Source organism: Plectropomus leopardus, chromosome 16, assembly GCF_026936395.1.
Source record: "Plectropomus leopardus strain MGB_pleo_1.0 chromosome 16, ASM2693639v1, whole genome shotgun sequence".
Classification (NCBI taxonomy): domain Eukaryota; kingdom Metazoa; phylum Chordata; class Actinopteri; order Perciformes; family Serranidae; genus Plectropomus; species Plectropomus leopardus.
This window is the reverse complement of record NC_142191.1, coordinates 15,478,078-15,495,730: the sequence shown is the minus strand read 5'-3', so window position 1 is coordinate 15,495,730 and position 17,653 is coordinate 15,478,078. Positions and strand designations below refer to the sequence as shown.

The following is a 17,653-nucleotide window of genomic DNA, read 5'->3' as shown; positions in this document are numbered from 1 at the left end:
GGGTCATGCAGAGCTCAGCCTCCAGGTTGTGTCCTGCAGGGAAAGGAAGTGACAGTTTATCTGTGATCGATTCCCTCTGTTTGTCTGAGAATCCCGAGTGGACAGACAAACTGGAAACCAGAGTGATCAAGATAATAGCCCTTCATGCTTTCTCTGTTTGTATCCAGACCTTCCAGTTTCTTCAGTCTGTGCTGTTTGAGACTGACTAGCTGCAGTACAAAAAACAATCATCTCTGGTCTCATCAAGTTCACTGATTTTATTGTGTATCATTATGAGAAACATGTCACCCAATTTCATCATCCATTCCCTTGTCACTCTGCTTAGTTTTTTTTATTTAGTATTCCTCTTTCATCCTAAACTAACAGCACAAAGCCAGACTTGTGAATAATCTGCAAAATACCACAGAAAAGGATGGAAACAATTGTGAGTGATGCAGGGGCCCCATTGTCTGTTAATTCATCCATTGTTGAGATATCGCCTGCAGCAAAGTCGGTGATGCTTAGTCTGTAGAGTCTGGCTGTCCTTGCTGTGGGGGAATAAGTGCCCCGTGTTATTCTTTGTCTCCATTATCAGCAAACACTTACACATGAGAAAAGACAAACAAAGAGGAGCTACAAAGTGATCTCATGAGACAAATCTGAGTTCTTGTGGTGTCTTTGTACCCTGCCTCGCCTCTGCCTGCGGTGGAGTTGCACATATACTGCATCTGGGACACCTATAGAAAAGATATGATAAAACTTGCAGGACTTCAAATCAGACATTTCTTTTTAAGCCACTTGTCTTTGACTGTGAAGAACTGAAAGCTTGAGGGGCTGGAGCTGTGATTTGGCTACGATGTGAGCTGATATCCTGAGAGACTGACATGATGATGTTCTTGCTCATTCCTTCAGTTCATTAGTTGAACTCTGCACTGATATCTCTTCTGAACTTCAAAGTTACCTGGCACTTTTTACTTCCACAGAAAAAATGTGTTATTTACTATTGTAGGGGAATACTTTTTAATGGGCAAACCCTTTTTTCTCCACTCTCTGCAGTATTTCGTCTTTGACTTCCACGTCCCTCCTGACGTCATGTTTGACAAGATCATCAAACTCTCAGTAAGTAATTCGTACATGCTGTCGTGGCGCTAAAAAAAAACTTGTCACCATCCTTTTCTGTATTTGTGTTGTGAACATAACATTGTTGACATTGTATATTTGCACTTTAGGCTCAATTTTAGAAGACTTTGCTGCATAACTTTATGCTTTAATATGGAAACAACGATAGGCAAATTTACAAAAGGATCATACAGCTTTTGTGGTTGCTAAAACTGACAAAAAGACAAAAAGAAACCTTGTTATCCTCAAAGCACTCACAAAGGGGGAAATGAAACCCGAACTGAGCTGTCAAGCAAATCGTGTCTCAGCGCTCCTGTGCTATTTGCCACTTTTTTATTTTTTATTTTTCATTTAACCTTTATTAAACCAGATAAGTCTATTGAGAATCATTAACCCGTTAAGTAATTTTCAATGAAGAGCTGGCCAAGAGGCAACAAACTTCCTGTCAAATTTCCTTGCATTGAGTTTTGAGGAGCCCTACATTTTGTTGGTCAGGACCTGTAGTTGATGGTCTGAAACTTACAGTTTTCTTTTTCTGCCTTTGTTCTGCCTATGCTGTTCATGGTGCAAAGGCAACACTTGGACAACAAAGGCCACATGGAAAACTGCACTCAGCTGCAGAACTATATGGGCGTGTTTGTGCTGTAATATAATTAGTGCAAATTCTTTTGTGAATTGGACATTGAGCAGATAGCGGTTGCAGGTAATGTGCAATTCATGCTTTCAGCGTCTGTAATCCATTCACTGTGAATTCACCCTTTAATGTTTTTAAGGTAATATAACTCTGTAGTACTTAATGGTACAGAGAAGAATTGATAGTACCGCCCTTGGTATAAATCAATGTGAAGACATAAAAAGATATTGCTGGGTATTGCATTAATTTGGTTAATAAATGATCTCAGAGACTAACTGGTTATGTATAATGTAAAATGGTGAAGACATTATGCAGCCCCTTGTTAAACATAAAGTCCAGAACCATCTGTTTCACCCTAACACTCACTTCTGAATTATTTATTACTGTTTCCAGTACAACCCTAAATCTTTCAGAGTTTGCTCTTCCTTTTAATATTTCATTCTCAATTCTGTCTGCTTTCTGCAGGTCATTCACTCTAAAAATCTTCTTCGAAGTGGGACATTGGTGGGAACCTTTAAGATGGATGTTGGGACTGTCTACTCTCAACCTGGTGAAGTGCAAGCTGTAGCTCTGATATAAATCTGATACCAAATCATAACATGCATGCATAATCTAAATTAAAGTACATTTTGTCTTTTGTTCATTGTGATGTAAAACTGGTTTTAAGAAAAGCTGTTAGATACTGACTTATTCATTGACATCTATCCCAGAACATCAGTTTTACCACAAGTGGGCCATCCTGTCTGATCCTGATGACATAACAGCAGGGTGTAAAGGATATGTGAAGTGTGACATTGCTGTAGTCGGGAAGGGCGACAACATCAAGACCCCGCACAAGGCCAACGAGACCGATGAAGACGACATAGAGGGGTAATACATTGTTACTGATGTGATTCAGATTGACTGAATTTGACAAATACTGTAGTAAAATTCCCATTTTACTAGTGGAAAGTTCTGCATATGTTATACAAATGTGCAAATTATTTGATAGAATAGATATTTTAATACTGCTTTCTATGCCACTTTCTTTATTTTAAATATTCATTTTAGAGTATATGTTACAGTATAAGAAATCAAGTAATGGTAAATGTTTTAAACCAAAACTGTGCTATATGTTCAAGGATGACTGGCTGGAATCAGTACCTTTAGAAAGCTCAATCCAGCAGCTATACATCTTTAAATTTAATCAATAACTCAACACTCCTGTCTCTGAATGAGATTCTGTGCTGCTGTTTGTTTCCAGGAACCTCTTGCTCCCAGAGGGCATCCCGGCAGAGAGGCAGTGGGCAAGGTTTTATGTGAAGATCTACCGCGCTGAGGGACTTCCTAAAATGAACACCAGCATCATGGCTAATGTGAAGAAGGCCTTTATAGGAGAGAACAGGGACCTGGTAGATCCCTACGTTCAAGTGCAGTTTGCGGGACAGAAAGTAATTCTCACCACATCCTTCCATCTCTTATGACTTGATGTTTCGTGGTTGTTGCTCTCTGGAGGACTATTATTGCTCCCTCAGAATACACTGTGGTTTTCATAATGCATGCATGTGTAGTGTGGATTTTCAAAGCCATACTCAAATAGTTTAACTAATAACTATATATATTATTATAAGGGAGCAGTATGCATGGTTTATTTTGACTGGAAAACATTAAGATTTTATTTCTGTTTATTTTATGTGTTAATTTTACTTTACGGCCATTTAGTATCCAGAGTTTTAGAAAAACTATCTTTATTCAAATTAGTCAGATTGTTCAATCCAATTATCACATATACAAACATTAAGTTGCGCACCCTGTCCCACACATAAACACCCTGTAATATAAAGGGAAAATAAGACAAGAAAAATCTGAACCACTTTTTTGATCCATGGCCTAAAATTGGGACACATTACAGTTGCCCTTATGCAGTATATAAGCGTAGATAAGTGATAAGAAAATAGAAATAGCAATAATGTACTAAACAGTGTGTATTGTGCTACAATATATAACACAAAAGATAGAAATAGAAATGTGTACAAATATGTGCATCACATTTAGCAGTGTGTTGAATATAAATGCCAGAACAGAATAAGTAAAAAATGTAAAAGTTGAATCAGTGACACAAATTATGTAAAGTAAAGCCAGTGTTGCATATTGTACAGTTAAGTCAACATTGCACAGTTGAAAATATAAATGATAAATACATTATCAGTTGTAGCTGCTAGGGTGTGAATAAGTCCATAAGTAATCTGTTGTCTGACACTCCAAGGGAGGAGTTGTAGAGTTTGATGTCCACAGGCAGGATGACTTCCTGTGGTGCATCTCAGAGAGTCCAGAGAGTCCAGCACTGAATGTGCTTTTGACCAGCACATCATGGAGTGGGTGTCCAACATTGTTCAAAGTGACACGTAACTTGGACTGCATCCTCCTCTCTGACACCGCCACCAGAGAATCAAGCTCTACCCCCGCAGTGTTACTGGCCTTTTAGATTAGACTGTTGAGTCTGCTGATGTCTGCTGCCCACAACCTGCTGCCCGGTACACAACAACAAACAGGACAGCACTGCCCACCACCGACTCATAATCCATCCTCTGTATTGTATGTCAAGTGTTGAAGGACCTCAGCCTCTTCAGAAAGTGGAGAGGGCTCTCTAGTCCTTCTTGTAGGCTCTAGTGTTCTTAGTTTGGTGTAGTTTATTGGCAGTGTGCTCTGACTGTGCACGATTTACAATTATGTCAGTCAAATCAGAATTGGCTGGTCAATATTGATAATTGACAATTTGTTTTTTTTTTCTGTGTTTTAAAGTTTAAGCAGGGCTCAGCGGGACATTCAGATGGCAGGACAGCTGCATTCACGTAAACAGTAGTATTTAGCAAGCTCACTGCACCACAGATCAGAAATGTGAAGCATTTTTTGCCGACACTATTCATCACACAAAAGCCAGAGACTTTTTCGTGAGGTTGCTGTGAGCTGTAAATTCACCTCCTCTAACAAGAAGGTCTCTGCTTTGTCTTCTTCCCTGCCCCAACCTGCAGCTCCTTGTACCAAAGAGTCACATGAAAGTCAAGAGTGCTCACTCTGCAGCGAAATCTGGGAAGTAAAACATCCCCAGAAGTACATGGCACAGCTCTTTGAATAGCGGGAAAGAAAAAAGATAAAGGGACTTCTTGACTTGAAGAAATCTCAGTTGACTGAGGGGTCTCTGACTAATGATTTGAATCTCTGACTTTAAGGGGGCAGCCTGACAGTTTACGCTCCCGGGTTTTAGTAGAACTCCACTATGTTGACACCAAACCCCTGGATGGAATTAGGGGTCAGTAGTGCATTTGCCCTCCTAAGATTAACAACTATTTCCTTTGTCTTTGTCACATTCTCCCACCATGTGACAACGTTATCCACTACAGCCCTATAATCGGCCTCATCACTCATCAGAAAACTTCTGAAGATGGTGGTAGTTGGTCTTCATGGTAGTTGAAATTCTTGTTGTGGTGAAGAGGGTGAAAAGACGGGTAGATAATACTTTCCTCTGCAGGGCTCCAGTGCTGCTGAGCACTCTGTCAGACACAAGTGTTGCAAGCGCACATACTGTGGTCTGCCTTTCAGATAGCTGACAATCCAGGAGACGTGGTTAGCATCCACCTGCATCGCTGTCAGCTTCTCAGCTAGTAGAGCCGGAAAGGCTGGTTCAGGTGGGCGTATACGTGGTTAAACAGGGAAATGATAGCAAGCTTAACTCTCAGGCAGGGCTTGTAAAAAAGATCGCTAGTTCTTATAAAACTTCGTGCTTGAGCCTTGTGTAGTATTCTTTAAGTGTTGACATTGAGCTGTGCCATTACATCTTCCAGCCAGCATTTATGAGATTTTTTTTTCCTTTCACATTTTGTCTGAGGAATCTGAGGAGCAGACTTTTAGCAAATTATAAAAAGGAGGCCACTTATTTTTCTTTTTTAGCTGTAATATTTAAATATCTAATCTAATCTAATCTATCTAATCTTTAAATATATTTGTCAGAAGGTTAGGATCATTAACTGTGCCTCATTAGAGAGGGTCTTAAAAATGCACAAAAATCCTCTAGCTGTGCACAGGTCCAAAATAGTGTATATGACTTTGGGTGCCTGGATAATGTCAGATGGAGCCTACAAAGTAGAATAACTCCTTTAACAATTATAGTATTAAAACAATATCAGCTACTAAACATATATTTGTACTTCTTCTTGAGTGTTTTTCTTTAATGTGTCTCCAGGGGAAGACTTCAGTCCAGAAGAGCAGCTATGAACCGATCTGGAACGAGCAGATCGTCTTCACGGAGCTTTTCCCTCCTCTCTGCAAACGCATGAAGATCCAGATACGAGACTCAGATAAGGTCAACGATGTTGCCATAGGAACCCACTTTGTTGACCTGCGCAAGATCTCAAATGATGGTGACAAAGGTAGGTGGATGCGCACGCACACACACACACACACACACACACACACACACACACACACACACACACACACACACACACACACACACACACACACACTTTGTCTCATTATCATTGATTAGCTGTCAGGTACATTAATTACCCAGTCTTAACTAGTTAATATTTGGAGTAATTATCTGTGCTGCAGTAGAGAATGAATCAAACCGCATGACCCACCTGACCTTATGCTGACAGCTGCATGAATTCAGTGGATACCATTCGAATCGACTTGAAATCTATACATACATTAGCATACATTATACCCAAGTGTAAGATCTGTTATGAAGAATTCTGTGAATAAGTTGCATGATGAGAAATTATTAAACATTTATACGCTGCGCCTGAAATCACATACTGTGCACTATATACTCAATGTCAATGCCATTAATCAACATGCTTTTGTGCGAATAAACAGTAGTGTATATTTTCTTGGACACACTGAGCTGTAATTACCACATCAGTCCCTGAGAGCCTCCTCGCCAGTTAGAGGCACATAACCATGGTAACCTGTGTCAACCTCAGCTTACCGGCTATTTTAAAATAATTAATAAATATAGATAATGCCTAGCAATTTCAAATCTGATTAACCTTTAAAGGTCCAGTGTGTGAGATTTAGGCTAACATGTAGGCAGGAATGGAATAAAATAATCATAACTCACTTATTCCAGAGAATTATGAAAAAAACTTATTTTTTGGGTTTATATTTTTACTCCTCAATTATGCTGACAAAATAGGTTTTAAAAATCAATGTCTTGACCATTAAACCTTGTAATGAGCCAGCCTCACTGTGATTTATGTTTTTTTTTGTTTTCTTAAATAGCGGATTTTACAGCTGAAGACTTGAAATTTGTCAACTCTGTCTGGAACACAAAAGTTCACATTATAAAACATGAAGGAAATGTTTAATATATGTTTAATTAAATACAAGATTGTTTTAATTAACTGTATAATCAAAAAGTTTTCTATCCCTTTTTTTTTTTTTTTTTTTTTTGCAATTTAACATTGGCCACTGTTGTTGGCTACCTCACCATAAAATGACACTAAATCCTACATATTAGACCTTTAAATTTAAGAATTTTTGGCATTATAAAGCTTTCTTGATCACTGTCCGTCATGTTGATTTTTATCTATCTCATTGCATTTTGTAATATTTATGCCAGCGTAGTGACCAGGAGTTTCCTCTAGCCTGCAAAACACTCACACCGGAGCAGCATCAGTTATTTTTTCTTCATAAGAGATAGATGGTTGTAGAGAAAATATTTTCATCTTGAAAATAAAAAGGAGTGCTCAAAAAAGGACTTGATAGTCCTCAGATTTGAGTTGGCCCTGCTTCTTCAAATCCTGATAAGGTGGTTCCTGTGAGTAATCCACACATGCCAACTAGCAATACGATAACATTTATAGCGTAGGCTGGAGTGTCTTTATAAATACAAGAAATATTGGTAAGCATGATCTGATTTTTCCATCAAGACTCATCAGACAATTTTTGACTTATCAGATCAAACATTTTTATACAGTCTTGATTTATATATGGACTCTTTACCTCAATAGGGAGTATGGAACTGTCATAGGCGAATGTCTATGATTTTTCCTCTGTCTGGCTTTTAGTTTGTTTTTTGACTGTTTCTGTTTTGATGGGCAGGGGTGGAAATATCTAGTGTTTGATGTACTGGATGTAGATACTTTAAAAGACCTCAAATAGAATTATAAAAGAAACAGGTTCTTGTAGATTACCACGTCACCTCCTACCGACATTTCTTTTTTCTTTACTGTTTTTAGGGTTCCTGCCCACCCTGGGCCCAGCTTGGGCCAACATGTATGGTTCCACCCGTCAGTACACTCTGATGGACGAGCACCAGGACCTGAATGAGGGTCTTGGAGAAGGCGTGTCCTTCAGAGCCCGTCTCCTGCTCTCCATCGCTGTGGAGATCCTGGACACCACATCTCCTGAGCTCATGAGTTCCACTGAGGTGCAGGTGGAGGGAGTCTCCAACATCTCAGAGGTGAGAAGACCTGGCTGCACACACAGCTAATGACTCTCACAGCTGTTTTGGATTGTCTTTTTGGTTTATCTGTTTAAGGAAGTGATCATCTCTCCTTTATTCTGTCACATAAAATCCAACTTTATCACTGAAAACAAAATTATCTGACAAGACAATGAAAGAAAGGTCGTTATCCTGGCCTGTGATCCATGAGAACAAGTTAATGTTTGACCTCTTCTGACCTCCTGATCCCACAGTAAATGTTGTGTTGCTACAGTATCCCATTGTATTGGCACATGTAGTTAACAGCTCATCAGGGAAATCAGAAACATTAGACGCTTTGCTTCAGGGCCAGCTCGCCAGCTATTTGACCTCTTGGCTGTTGATGGTGTAAATTTGTCCTCTGGGAGCCTCAGTCATTAATGCCAGCATGAGTCTGAGCCAGCTCAGAGAGACAAATTTATAATTTAGTCAAAGAAATGCTGTAAATGATCTAATTTATCTCCTCTCTAAATAATCAACCTAACATCTGACAGCTGACAGCTTTACTCATCATTTTACAAAAACAACACAAAGTAAAATGTGTTAATTGGTTTTCAATCTTTCACGGGAAAGTTTCTTTTGTTGTCCTAACTTCTGTGAGTAGGAAAGGATGCAACTTTGGAGGTGAAACAGAAAACAAATCGTGAGCTGGCAGTGGTCCATAAATCATTGTCAAATTTTTTCAGGTTCTTGGGGAAAATAATCCTGATTTAAGCCAAGAATCAGGGCCCTGATCAAAGATGTCATCATTAATGCTAAACTATCTGGGGTTAGCTTTCACTTTCATTTTCACTTGCATTTTCCTGTTTTAACATACAGTAACTAACAATTCTTACAGCGTATACCTTTAACTTTTGGCCTAATGATATGGTCTTAATTTGGAGGAGATTAGGCACTGATCATATGACTTCTACTCTTTGTTACTTATACTATTTTTTTGTAATTTGTGAAGATTCAGGGCCCTGCATATGATTATATCAGAAAGATTAAAAACTAGGCTGAAACTAAGTAGTTTTTGTTTATTTATGGTCCCTTCTGAGTGTTGCTTAATTTACAATCTATTTGACCTACTTTCTAAATCATACTCATTGTACATCACCGCACTGTGCCATTTGTGGGCAATTTCAGCCTGTATGGACATTTCCATCAGGGCAGCTATGGACACTGGAGATAAAGTATATTTGGGCATGCATGGAAAGTTATTTGCTACCATGGCAACCTTTTCTGTTTTTGTTTTGTTTTTGTTTTTTGTTTTTATTTTTTCATTGTTTGTATGCACTTGCTCTAAAGGTGGAAAAACATAAGCAGTGCCGCCTTGTTTGGGCCATAGTATATCAGCCCAAATACACTGTTGTGCCATTCAAATTGAGTTTAGCAATCATTTGTACTGCATTTAGGTCATTATGTACCAAGCTGTATTAGCTGCCTGGCTAAGAAAGTGATGAACTGCTGCAAATAATACTTTTTAAAATAATCTCTACTATTGATTAATATTTTATGTTTTATGAACAACCACATGGATGAATAAAAATCATCACCGGGCAGAAAATATGGAGGAAATGAGTGTTCTTGCAAAGAGAGGGGCAGGAAGATTTTATGTGTGTTGTAAATTACAGAAAAGGGCACATGCAGTCATTCTTCCACAGACAATGAATTGCACTTCGGTCTAATAAAATGTTTCACTTTTTCTTTATTGCGCTTCTCCTCCCTCCATCAGAGTGCCACTGGGAAAATAGATGAGTTCTTCCTTTTTGGTTCCTTTCTGGAGGCCACAATGATCGACAGGAAGATTGGTGACAAACCGATAACTTTTGAGATCACAATAGGTAAATAAACCCTGTTACTATTGACTCGCACTCCACAAGTTTACAGTATAACGGAGAGATGTGACAGTGTACAAAAATCAATAGCTGCCGAGACCAAGCTCACTCCATAACAGCATGTAATGTTCTGCCCGCTAACAGGTAACTATGGAAACCAGATAGATGGTGTAAGCAAGCCTTCATCGGCAAAGAAGAAGAAGAAAGATGGAGAGAATGAAGAAGAGGAGAGCGAGCTCATACACAACTCCAGTGAGGACGAGGCAGACGAGGACGCTGACCTAGTTTCTGTCTCCACCACTCCTCTGATGAAGCCTGTCATCACTGACAGGTCAGGGGTCAAAGATCATGGGCAAGGATACTTAGAAAGCAATTACTTATATATTGCTAATGTAATGATGGCTGAGACGAGCCCTTTTGAACCGATTAAGTGCTTTACAATGATCAGAGATATTTAAAAAATTAATGTCGGCCTGGAGCAGCCTGCTGGCAGAGATTAGCTGTATTAATAGAGGATCTGCCCAGTCTTTTACACAGTCAGATTATTGACTAAACATTTAGTTTAGTATGTAACAATTCAGGGTTTTAGGCTGTGCATTAAGTAATTTTGTTTGTACTTTGCAGGAATTACTTCCATCTTCCCTACTTTGAAAAGAAGCCATGTGTCTACATCAAAAGCTGGTGGCAGGACCAGAGAAGACGACTTTACAACTCCAACATGATGGACAAGATCGCTGACAAGCTGGTCAGTATTTTATTCTCAAGGTGCAAAGGTTGGCTGTATCGGCTGAACTCTAATTTTCTTTAGCAGTTGGTTAATAACAAACCTGTTTTCTTGCTAGCGGCTTTGTGAGGCTGTCGTGAACTTTTCTTTTTAAACTTTTCACACCGCTCCTTGTCCCTGGCTAAAGGAGCTGGTAGGCTGGGACTAAGAAAGCGTTCACACAGGCACAGTGGGGATAACCCCGACTCCAGCCTAGGGCTTGCTTGCCCTGCACTGGAGCTGTGTTAGCCCCAAGTCTGCAGTGTTGTCCTCTGAAAATGAACGACACCAAGGTCTAAACATTGTCAATGTAAAACGGGGCTATGTAAACAATAAAATTATGAAAAGTTAATATGAAAGTCAATAATATATGTTCCAACTGACAAATAAACCAGGGCTAGTAGTAGAAGTGCAGTGTGAACCATATAGCCCTGGACTTACAGTGTGTGAGTGAAAACTAAGTTAAAAAATGCCACATCTACATTGACACTGCCTTTTTCTCTCTCCCTCTCTGCCACACATCCCAAAAACTACTACTTACACCGCAAACAAACCTTTCCAGAATCAGTAACCACGGACACATACCACAGCCTCACATATGAGCATCAAACCATGCACACACACACACACACACACACACACACACACATTACCCACACACACCCTACATACTGTATATAATCTAATAGATAATCTCTACTCCTGAACTTCTATCATAACCCCACATACATCATCATAACAGCTTTATTTTACTACCCATATGTATGTATGGACGTACGTCTGTCTATTGTGTATGTCCTGTTCACTATCTGTCTATATGAAAATTGGCTAAGTTAGCCCAGGGTCAACTCTTGGCTCAAGACTAAGGGTAACTCTGAGCTAACAGAATTGAGTGTGAGTAGCATTTCTGTTTAGAATGTTAATATGCTGTACAGAATTTCAAGGCAATCCATTCAAAGGTTGTTGAGATATTTAATATAGGTTATATATCTTAAACACACTGTTATTCCCATAATGATTCTGATAGAATGGCTAAAAAGATTTACAACTCTACATAAAGAAATAGAGGAAAATAATCTGGACATGTAGGGGACAGCACTAATAGAAATATATGTTACATTGTTCTCAGAAATATATGATCAGCTATATCACATAGAGTTACATTTTTAGTCCATCAGCCATGTGTCTACATAAAGAGCTGGTAGCTGAAATGTGCGTACGTATACAGATACCATTTAAGTATACACTGATAAACAGTAGTGTGTGTATTTATGTGTATGTAGATTAGGGGCATTTGTAAAAAATTGTTTTGGATACAAACCAAGGAGTACTATAATCTTGTTTTGTCCTGAGCCCCAGTATTTTTGTGTCCCGACAGGAAGAGGGTTTGAATGATGTTCAGGAGATCATTAAGACAGAGAAGGCTTTTCCAGAACGCAGACTCCGGGGAGTGCTGGAGGAGCTGAGCGTCGGCTGCAGGCAAGCTACATAATAATAATAATCATTTGTCATGGTCTTGTATTAAAACTGCTGTTGTGATTCAGTGGTCAGTACAGATACAGAGAGTTTCTCCTCATGCTGAAAACTATAAAATTGCTGTAAGACCTTTAAAACTATAGAATGCTTATTAGCCAGTTTTTGCATTTAATACAAGCAGCTTTATCACTGAAACAGAAACTACTGAGGACAGCAGCTCTTTGCACTGAGACACCTAAAACAGTCATTATTATTGTCATATAAATCATTTAAACACATTTAAATGCAAAGTCTATTAATATGTATAGAGTCAAGCCCCTTTCATGTTTCACCCTCTGTATCCTCTGGTTATTTCCAGTCGGTTTGTGACTCTGGCTAACAAGGATGTTAACCAGGCAGGCCGAACCAAACTGGATCGAGAGCGACTCAAGTCCTGCATGAGAGAGATGGTATGATTTATGTTTCTCATATAGAAAAGGAAGGAGGCAGCATGAGTTAAAGCGGGAAGATGAAGCTGTGATAAATTTGGCTGCTGTTCAGTCTCTAATCCCAGCGCCTTAGTGAGTAAATAGTATGGAGTCCCTGTAAAGGCCACACAGGGAAATTAATTTTTTGAATACATTTTCGCTCTTGAATAATTCCTTTCCATACATTTACATGCATTTACAATACTGTCTTATCCTCAGAACTGTTTCTTATTCTGTTTCATGTTTATGTTTGAATCCAAATACACTTTTGATTTGCTTTTAGAAGAAAATATTACAGCAATACAAATTATTCTGTTGAAAAACAAAAGCATTGTAAGCAGGGTTGTTCTGAAAATAAGAATTTTACCATATAAATAAGATCCAGTGTTTGAACATGTTTACGTCTAAGAAGTGTGTTCTTAACACATCCTAAGAAGAACAAGAAATGGCTCTATTGCATACTTGCCTGTGGCTGCTCTTCACCTGTGTTTATGACGTAATGGGAAAACTGCAATGGAAAGCATACAAACTGCAAGAGAACAAAAACTTGTTTAACCCCAAAAACTGGTGGGAAAACTTTTGGATGTGTAGGGACTGCATAGCACTGCATTAGAAATTAGCAAGATGTTCTAGTTCTAGTCATAATAATGCGTCTGGTCGTGTGTGCACCTGTGAGTGTGTGCATCTGTCTCTCTGCAGTTAAAATCGCAATCTACTTTACCAATCAACTTTTTGTGTATGTGTATGCCTGTATGCTCACGAATCTCTCGTGGTAGTGGTGATTCATAATTGTTGAAAAACTTCTTTTATTGACTCTTTATACTGTAATTGACTGCTGACTCCTCACTTCTCAAAATTGGTCAGTAGGGGCTGCAAGTTTTCTGGAAATCGGCTAAAAACAACAAGCTATACTTAGTCTGTTGCACAATTTGGCCTTCAGCGTGACTCAAAAACAGATATCTATAGAAAAGATTTGTCTCATTTTGGACTGGAGGATCTGCAGGTTAATCCCATACCCAATATGTTATGATCCACTTAAGTTTGGTCATTTCTCCTTGATATCTGTGCTACCATTAGTATGAAGTATATGATCAGATAAGTATGATAGAACGCTATACTATGAAATTGTTTCTTTTTGTCTGTTTTGATTGTGTTTACTGTTGTCACTCTCTTCTTTATTGTGCTGTAGACTACGGACATAAGAATACCCTCCAGTGAATAACATGGATCAAGGATTTGTGGCTGTTTTTTGCTTAATAAAAATACATTCATCCTCATTATTATATTGTATCTTCTGAGAGGCACTGTGCAGCATCTGCTTGAATTAGAAGAGTTATCTAGAGTGGCTGTGATCAGCTCAGGTAGCCAGAATGCTGCCGCCAGGCAGAGATCCCCTCCATGCAGTTGGTTAAATTAAAGATAAGTCGACCCCAAATGATATCTGTGCATGTGTATGCAGTATATGTGTGGCCTTCTTTTGGTTTGCTTCATCATCACTCATCTGTCTTCCTGCAGGACAGCATGGGCCAGCAGGCCAAACAGATCCGAACTCAGGTGAAGAAAAACACAGTCAGAGACAAACTCAAGCTGGTGCAGAACTTCCTGCAGAAACTCCGATTCCTTGCTGACGAGGTACAAATTTAATTCTGTGTGCTTTTCTGTGTTTCTTCTTTGTTTTTTGCAACTTTTCCATTGGGGAAATAAGAAAACAGCTGATCACCTATCAATCAGTCCCATGTATTACTTTTGTTTAGCCTCAGCACAGCATTCCAGATGTTTTCATCTGGATGATGACCAATAACAAGCGCATCGCCTATGCCCGGATTCCTTCGAAAGACATTCTCTACTCCATAGTGGATGAGGAAACAGGAAAAGACTGCAGCAAAGTCAAAGCTGTCTTCCTCAAGGTACCTTCATCTCTACCTGCTTGTCTCATACTCAAACACTATTACCTCATTAAAATGCACTTTGCTAATTCTCTGCCATCTTAAATCCAGCTCAAACTGAAACAATGCAAGTTGAAGTTTCACTTTGCGGTTGACTGCACTGTGAGATGGTCAGTGGTAGTTAATAGTCAATATACAACACGTCATATTGACAAGTATAATGGTGAAATGGCTTATAAATCTGTGATAGATGCCTAGAGAGAAGATCAAAAATCAATGAAGTGGCTCTTAAATATTTATGAATGGCCACGGTGTCACATTGTCTGCATAATGTTTAATGATTGAAGTACTGTAATGATACCACAGAGTGGATATAATAAATACTTTATCATGTTTTTCTTTAGACTGTATTCAATTTTTTTTGAATGGAACTCTTTCAGGCCACTTTGCTGTAATCTGTGTCCACAGCTGCCCGGGAAGAAGGGCTTTGGTCCTGCCGGCTGGACAGTTCAGGCTAAGCTGGAGTTATATCTGTGGCTCGGCCTCAACAAGCAAAGGAAGGACTTTCTCAACGGTCTGCCTAACGGTTTTGAGGAGATCAAATCTGCTAAAATGGGACCCGGTCTTCACTCTGTCCCTCCTGTCAGTCTCGTCTACAACAGTAAGCTCTTGGAGATAGAGGTTGAATAATAATAATAATAAATATAATACATTTTATTTATAGAGTGCTTTTCACAAAGTCAAATAAAATCAGTTAAACATCCTGAATAAATAAAAACAAGATTGGTAAAAGCATGACAGACAGGCATGAAATGCTGATAAATCAAACATTAAAAGCAGATTTGAAAAGGTGGGTCTTGAGGTGGGATTTGAAAGTGTTGAGGTCAGTGCAGTCTCGGAGGGGTTTGGGGAGTGAGATGGTGGGGGCAGCAGCGGAGAAGGCTCTGTCCCCCCTGGTCCAGCACTTGGTCCTGTCCTGTCCTCTCCACCTGTTGGGGTGGAGAGGAGGTTGGCATCCGAAGAGTGGAGATTATGGGAGGGAGTGTACGGGAGCAGTTTGTACCGGATGCGATGAGGGATGGGGAGCCAGTGGAGGTTCAGGAGGATGGGGGTGATGTGGTTATGGGAAGAGGTTTGAGTGAGGAGTCGGGCAGCAGAGTTTTGGATGTATTGGAGTTTATTTACAGCTTTGGAGGTGGAACCGAAGAGGATGTTTTTACAATAATCTAGACGGGAAGTAACAAAGGCGTGAATATATAAGCAAATGAGAAGGTGAGAGATGGGCAGAAATGGGCGATGGTGCTGAAGTGGAAGAATGCGGTTTTGGTAATTTGATTAATTTGGGGTTCAAAGATGAGGTTTGTGTTGAAAAATCACGCCAAGTTTGTGGATGTGAGCGGAGGGAGACAATGGAGATAACAGATAATGGATGGATGGGGGAGAAGAGAGCCTTGGGGTAATTGAAGCCAGAGTTGATAAGGTGGGAGTAGTAGGTGGACCGGGCTGAGTCCAGGGCATCTTTGTAATCTTGAAGGAAGTCAGTGTAGGCTTGAAAGTGAACTGTAACGTTTGTTTTCTTGTATAGTCTTTCCAGCTGTCGCTTACGGGATTTCATTTGGTGAAGCTCGGGGGTGTACCAGAGAGCAGAATGAGTGAATGTGACTGTCTTGGATTTAAGGGAAATTAAATGGTCTAGACCGGAGGAGAGGGTGTGATTGTAGTAATTGATGAGAACAGTGGTGTTATCGGATGATGGAGTGGGGGAGGCAGATAAGGTAGTGGACAGTGAAGCAGAGAATTCAGAAGGGGAAATGGATTTGATTTGTTTCTGAAGGTAATTGTCCATTTCTCCTTCGGCGTTGGAGTGGGGAGGACAATGTCCATAATTATTGCAAAGGTGATCTGAGATGTGGAGATTGAGACTGGATAAGTTTGGGATTGAGAGACCAGAGGAGCAGACCAGATCCAGAATGTGTCCACGGTCGTGGGTGGGGAAGTTGACAGGTGGAGTGAGGCTGAGGGATTGTAGCAGGTCAAGGAAGTCGCTGGCACATTTACAAATGGTGTTGTCAATGTGAAGGTTGAAATTTCGAGGAGGAGGACAGAGGGTGATATGGCAGATAACTGGGTGATTAAGTGGGACAAGTCAGAAAGAAATGGGGGGTAGGGTTTGGGGTGGCAGTTGATGATGTTGATGATCAAGGCAGTTGGACTGGAGAGTTTAAAGGCAAAGTGTTTGAATTAGTGAGCAGGAGGAATGGTGATGGGGATGATGTTAAAATCCTTCTTAAAAAGAGCAGCAACACCACCACCCCACCCCTCAGGATGTGATTGTTCCATATACGAGTATCGTGTGGGAGTGGTTTGGTTGTAGTGTAAATTAGTCCAGTGGTTTATGCCAGGTTTCAGTTAGACAGCTGATATCTAAATTACTTACACGGCCAGGCTACAACTGGAGCCAACAGCGGTGAATGAATGGGTAGAAGGATATCCAGTATAGGAGTCGGTAGAGAAACCCTCGGGATGCCCCAGCCGCTTTGGTGACTCTAGATAACCTTGAGCCAATCGCTGGCACTCGTGGCGGCGACATCTCATTCAAAAGTCTGCCCTATCAACTTTCGATGATACTTTCTGTGCCTACCATGGTGACCACGGGTAACCGGGAATCAGGGTTCGATTCCGGAGAGGGAGCCTGAGAAACAGCTACCACACCCAAGGAAGGCAGCAGGCGCGCAAATTACCCACTCCCGACTCAGGGAGGTAGTGACAAAAAATAACAATACAGGACTCTTTCGAGGCCCTGTAATTGGAATGAGTACACTTTAAATCCTTTAACGAGGATCAATTGGAGGGCAAGTCTGGTGCCAGCAGCCGCGGTAATCCATTTTCAGGGCTAGTTGATTCGGCAGGTGAGTTGTTACACACTCCTTAGCGAATTCCGACTTCCATGGCCACCGTCCTGCTGTCTATATCGACCAACACCTTTTCTGGGGTCTGATGAGCGTCAGCATTGGGCACCTTAACCCGCCATTCGGTTTGTCCC

General features: G+C 40.2%; 1 protein-coding gene across 10 annotated transcripts in view; it reads left to right on the top strand.

Moving 5' to 3' along the window:
• Positions 1 to 17,653, top strand: part of otofa (otoferlin a) — a 136,297-nt gene that overhangs the window by 67,532 nt on the left and 51,112 nt on the right. For all 10 annotated transcript variants that reach the window (XM_088089230.1, XM_088089229.1, XM_088089224.1 and 7 more), the window contains exons 10-23: positions 1,036 to 1,098; positions 2,198 to 2,282; positions 2,443 to 2,602; positions 2,976 to 3,162; positions 5,952 to 6,138; positions 7,954 to 8,177; positions 9,916 to 10,024; positions 10,163 to 10,349; positions 10,643 to 10,763; positions 12,160 to 12,260; positions 12,616 to 12,706; positions 14,240 to 14,356; positions 14,479 to 14,631; positions 15,079 to 15,271. In XM_088089230.1, coding sequence (XP_087945356.1) covers positions 1,036 to 1,098; positions 2,198 to 2,282; positions 2,443 to 2,602; positions 2,976 to 3,162; positions 5,952 to 6,138; positions 7,954 to 8,177; positions 9,916 to 10,024; positions 10,163 to 10,349; positions 10,643 to 10,763; positions 12,160 to 12,260; positions 12,616 to 12,706; positions 14,240 to 14,356; positions 14,479 to 14,631; positions 15,079 to 15,271 — 1,978 coding nt within the window. The remainder of the gene's footprint in view (positions 1 to 1,035; positions 1,099 to 2,197; positions 2,283 to 2,442; positions 2,603 to 2,975; positions 3,163 to 5,951; positions 6,139 to 7,953; positions 8,178 to 9,915; positions 10,025 to 10,162; positions 10,350 to 10,642; positions 10,764 to 12,159; positions 12,261 to 12,615; positions 12,707 to 14,239; positions 14,357 to 14,478; positions 14,632 to 15,078; positions 15,272 to 17,653) is intronic.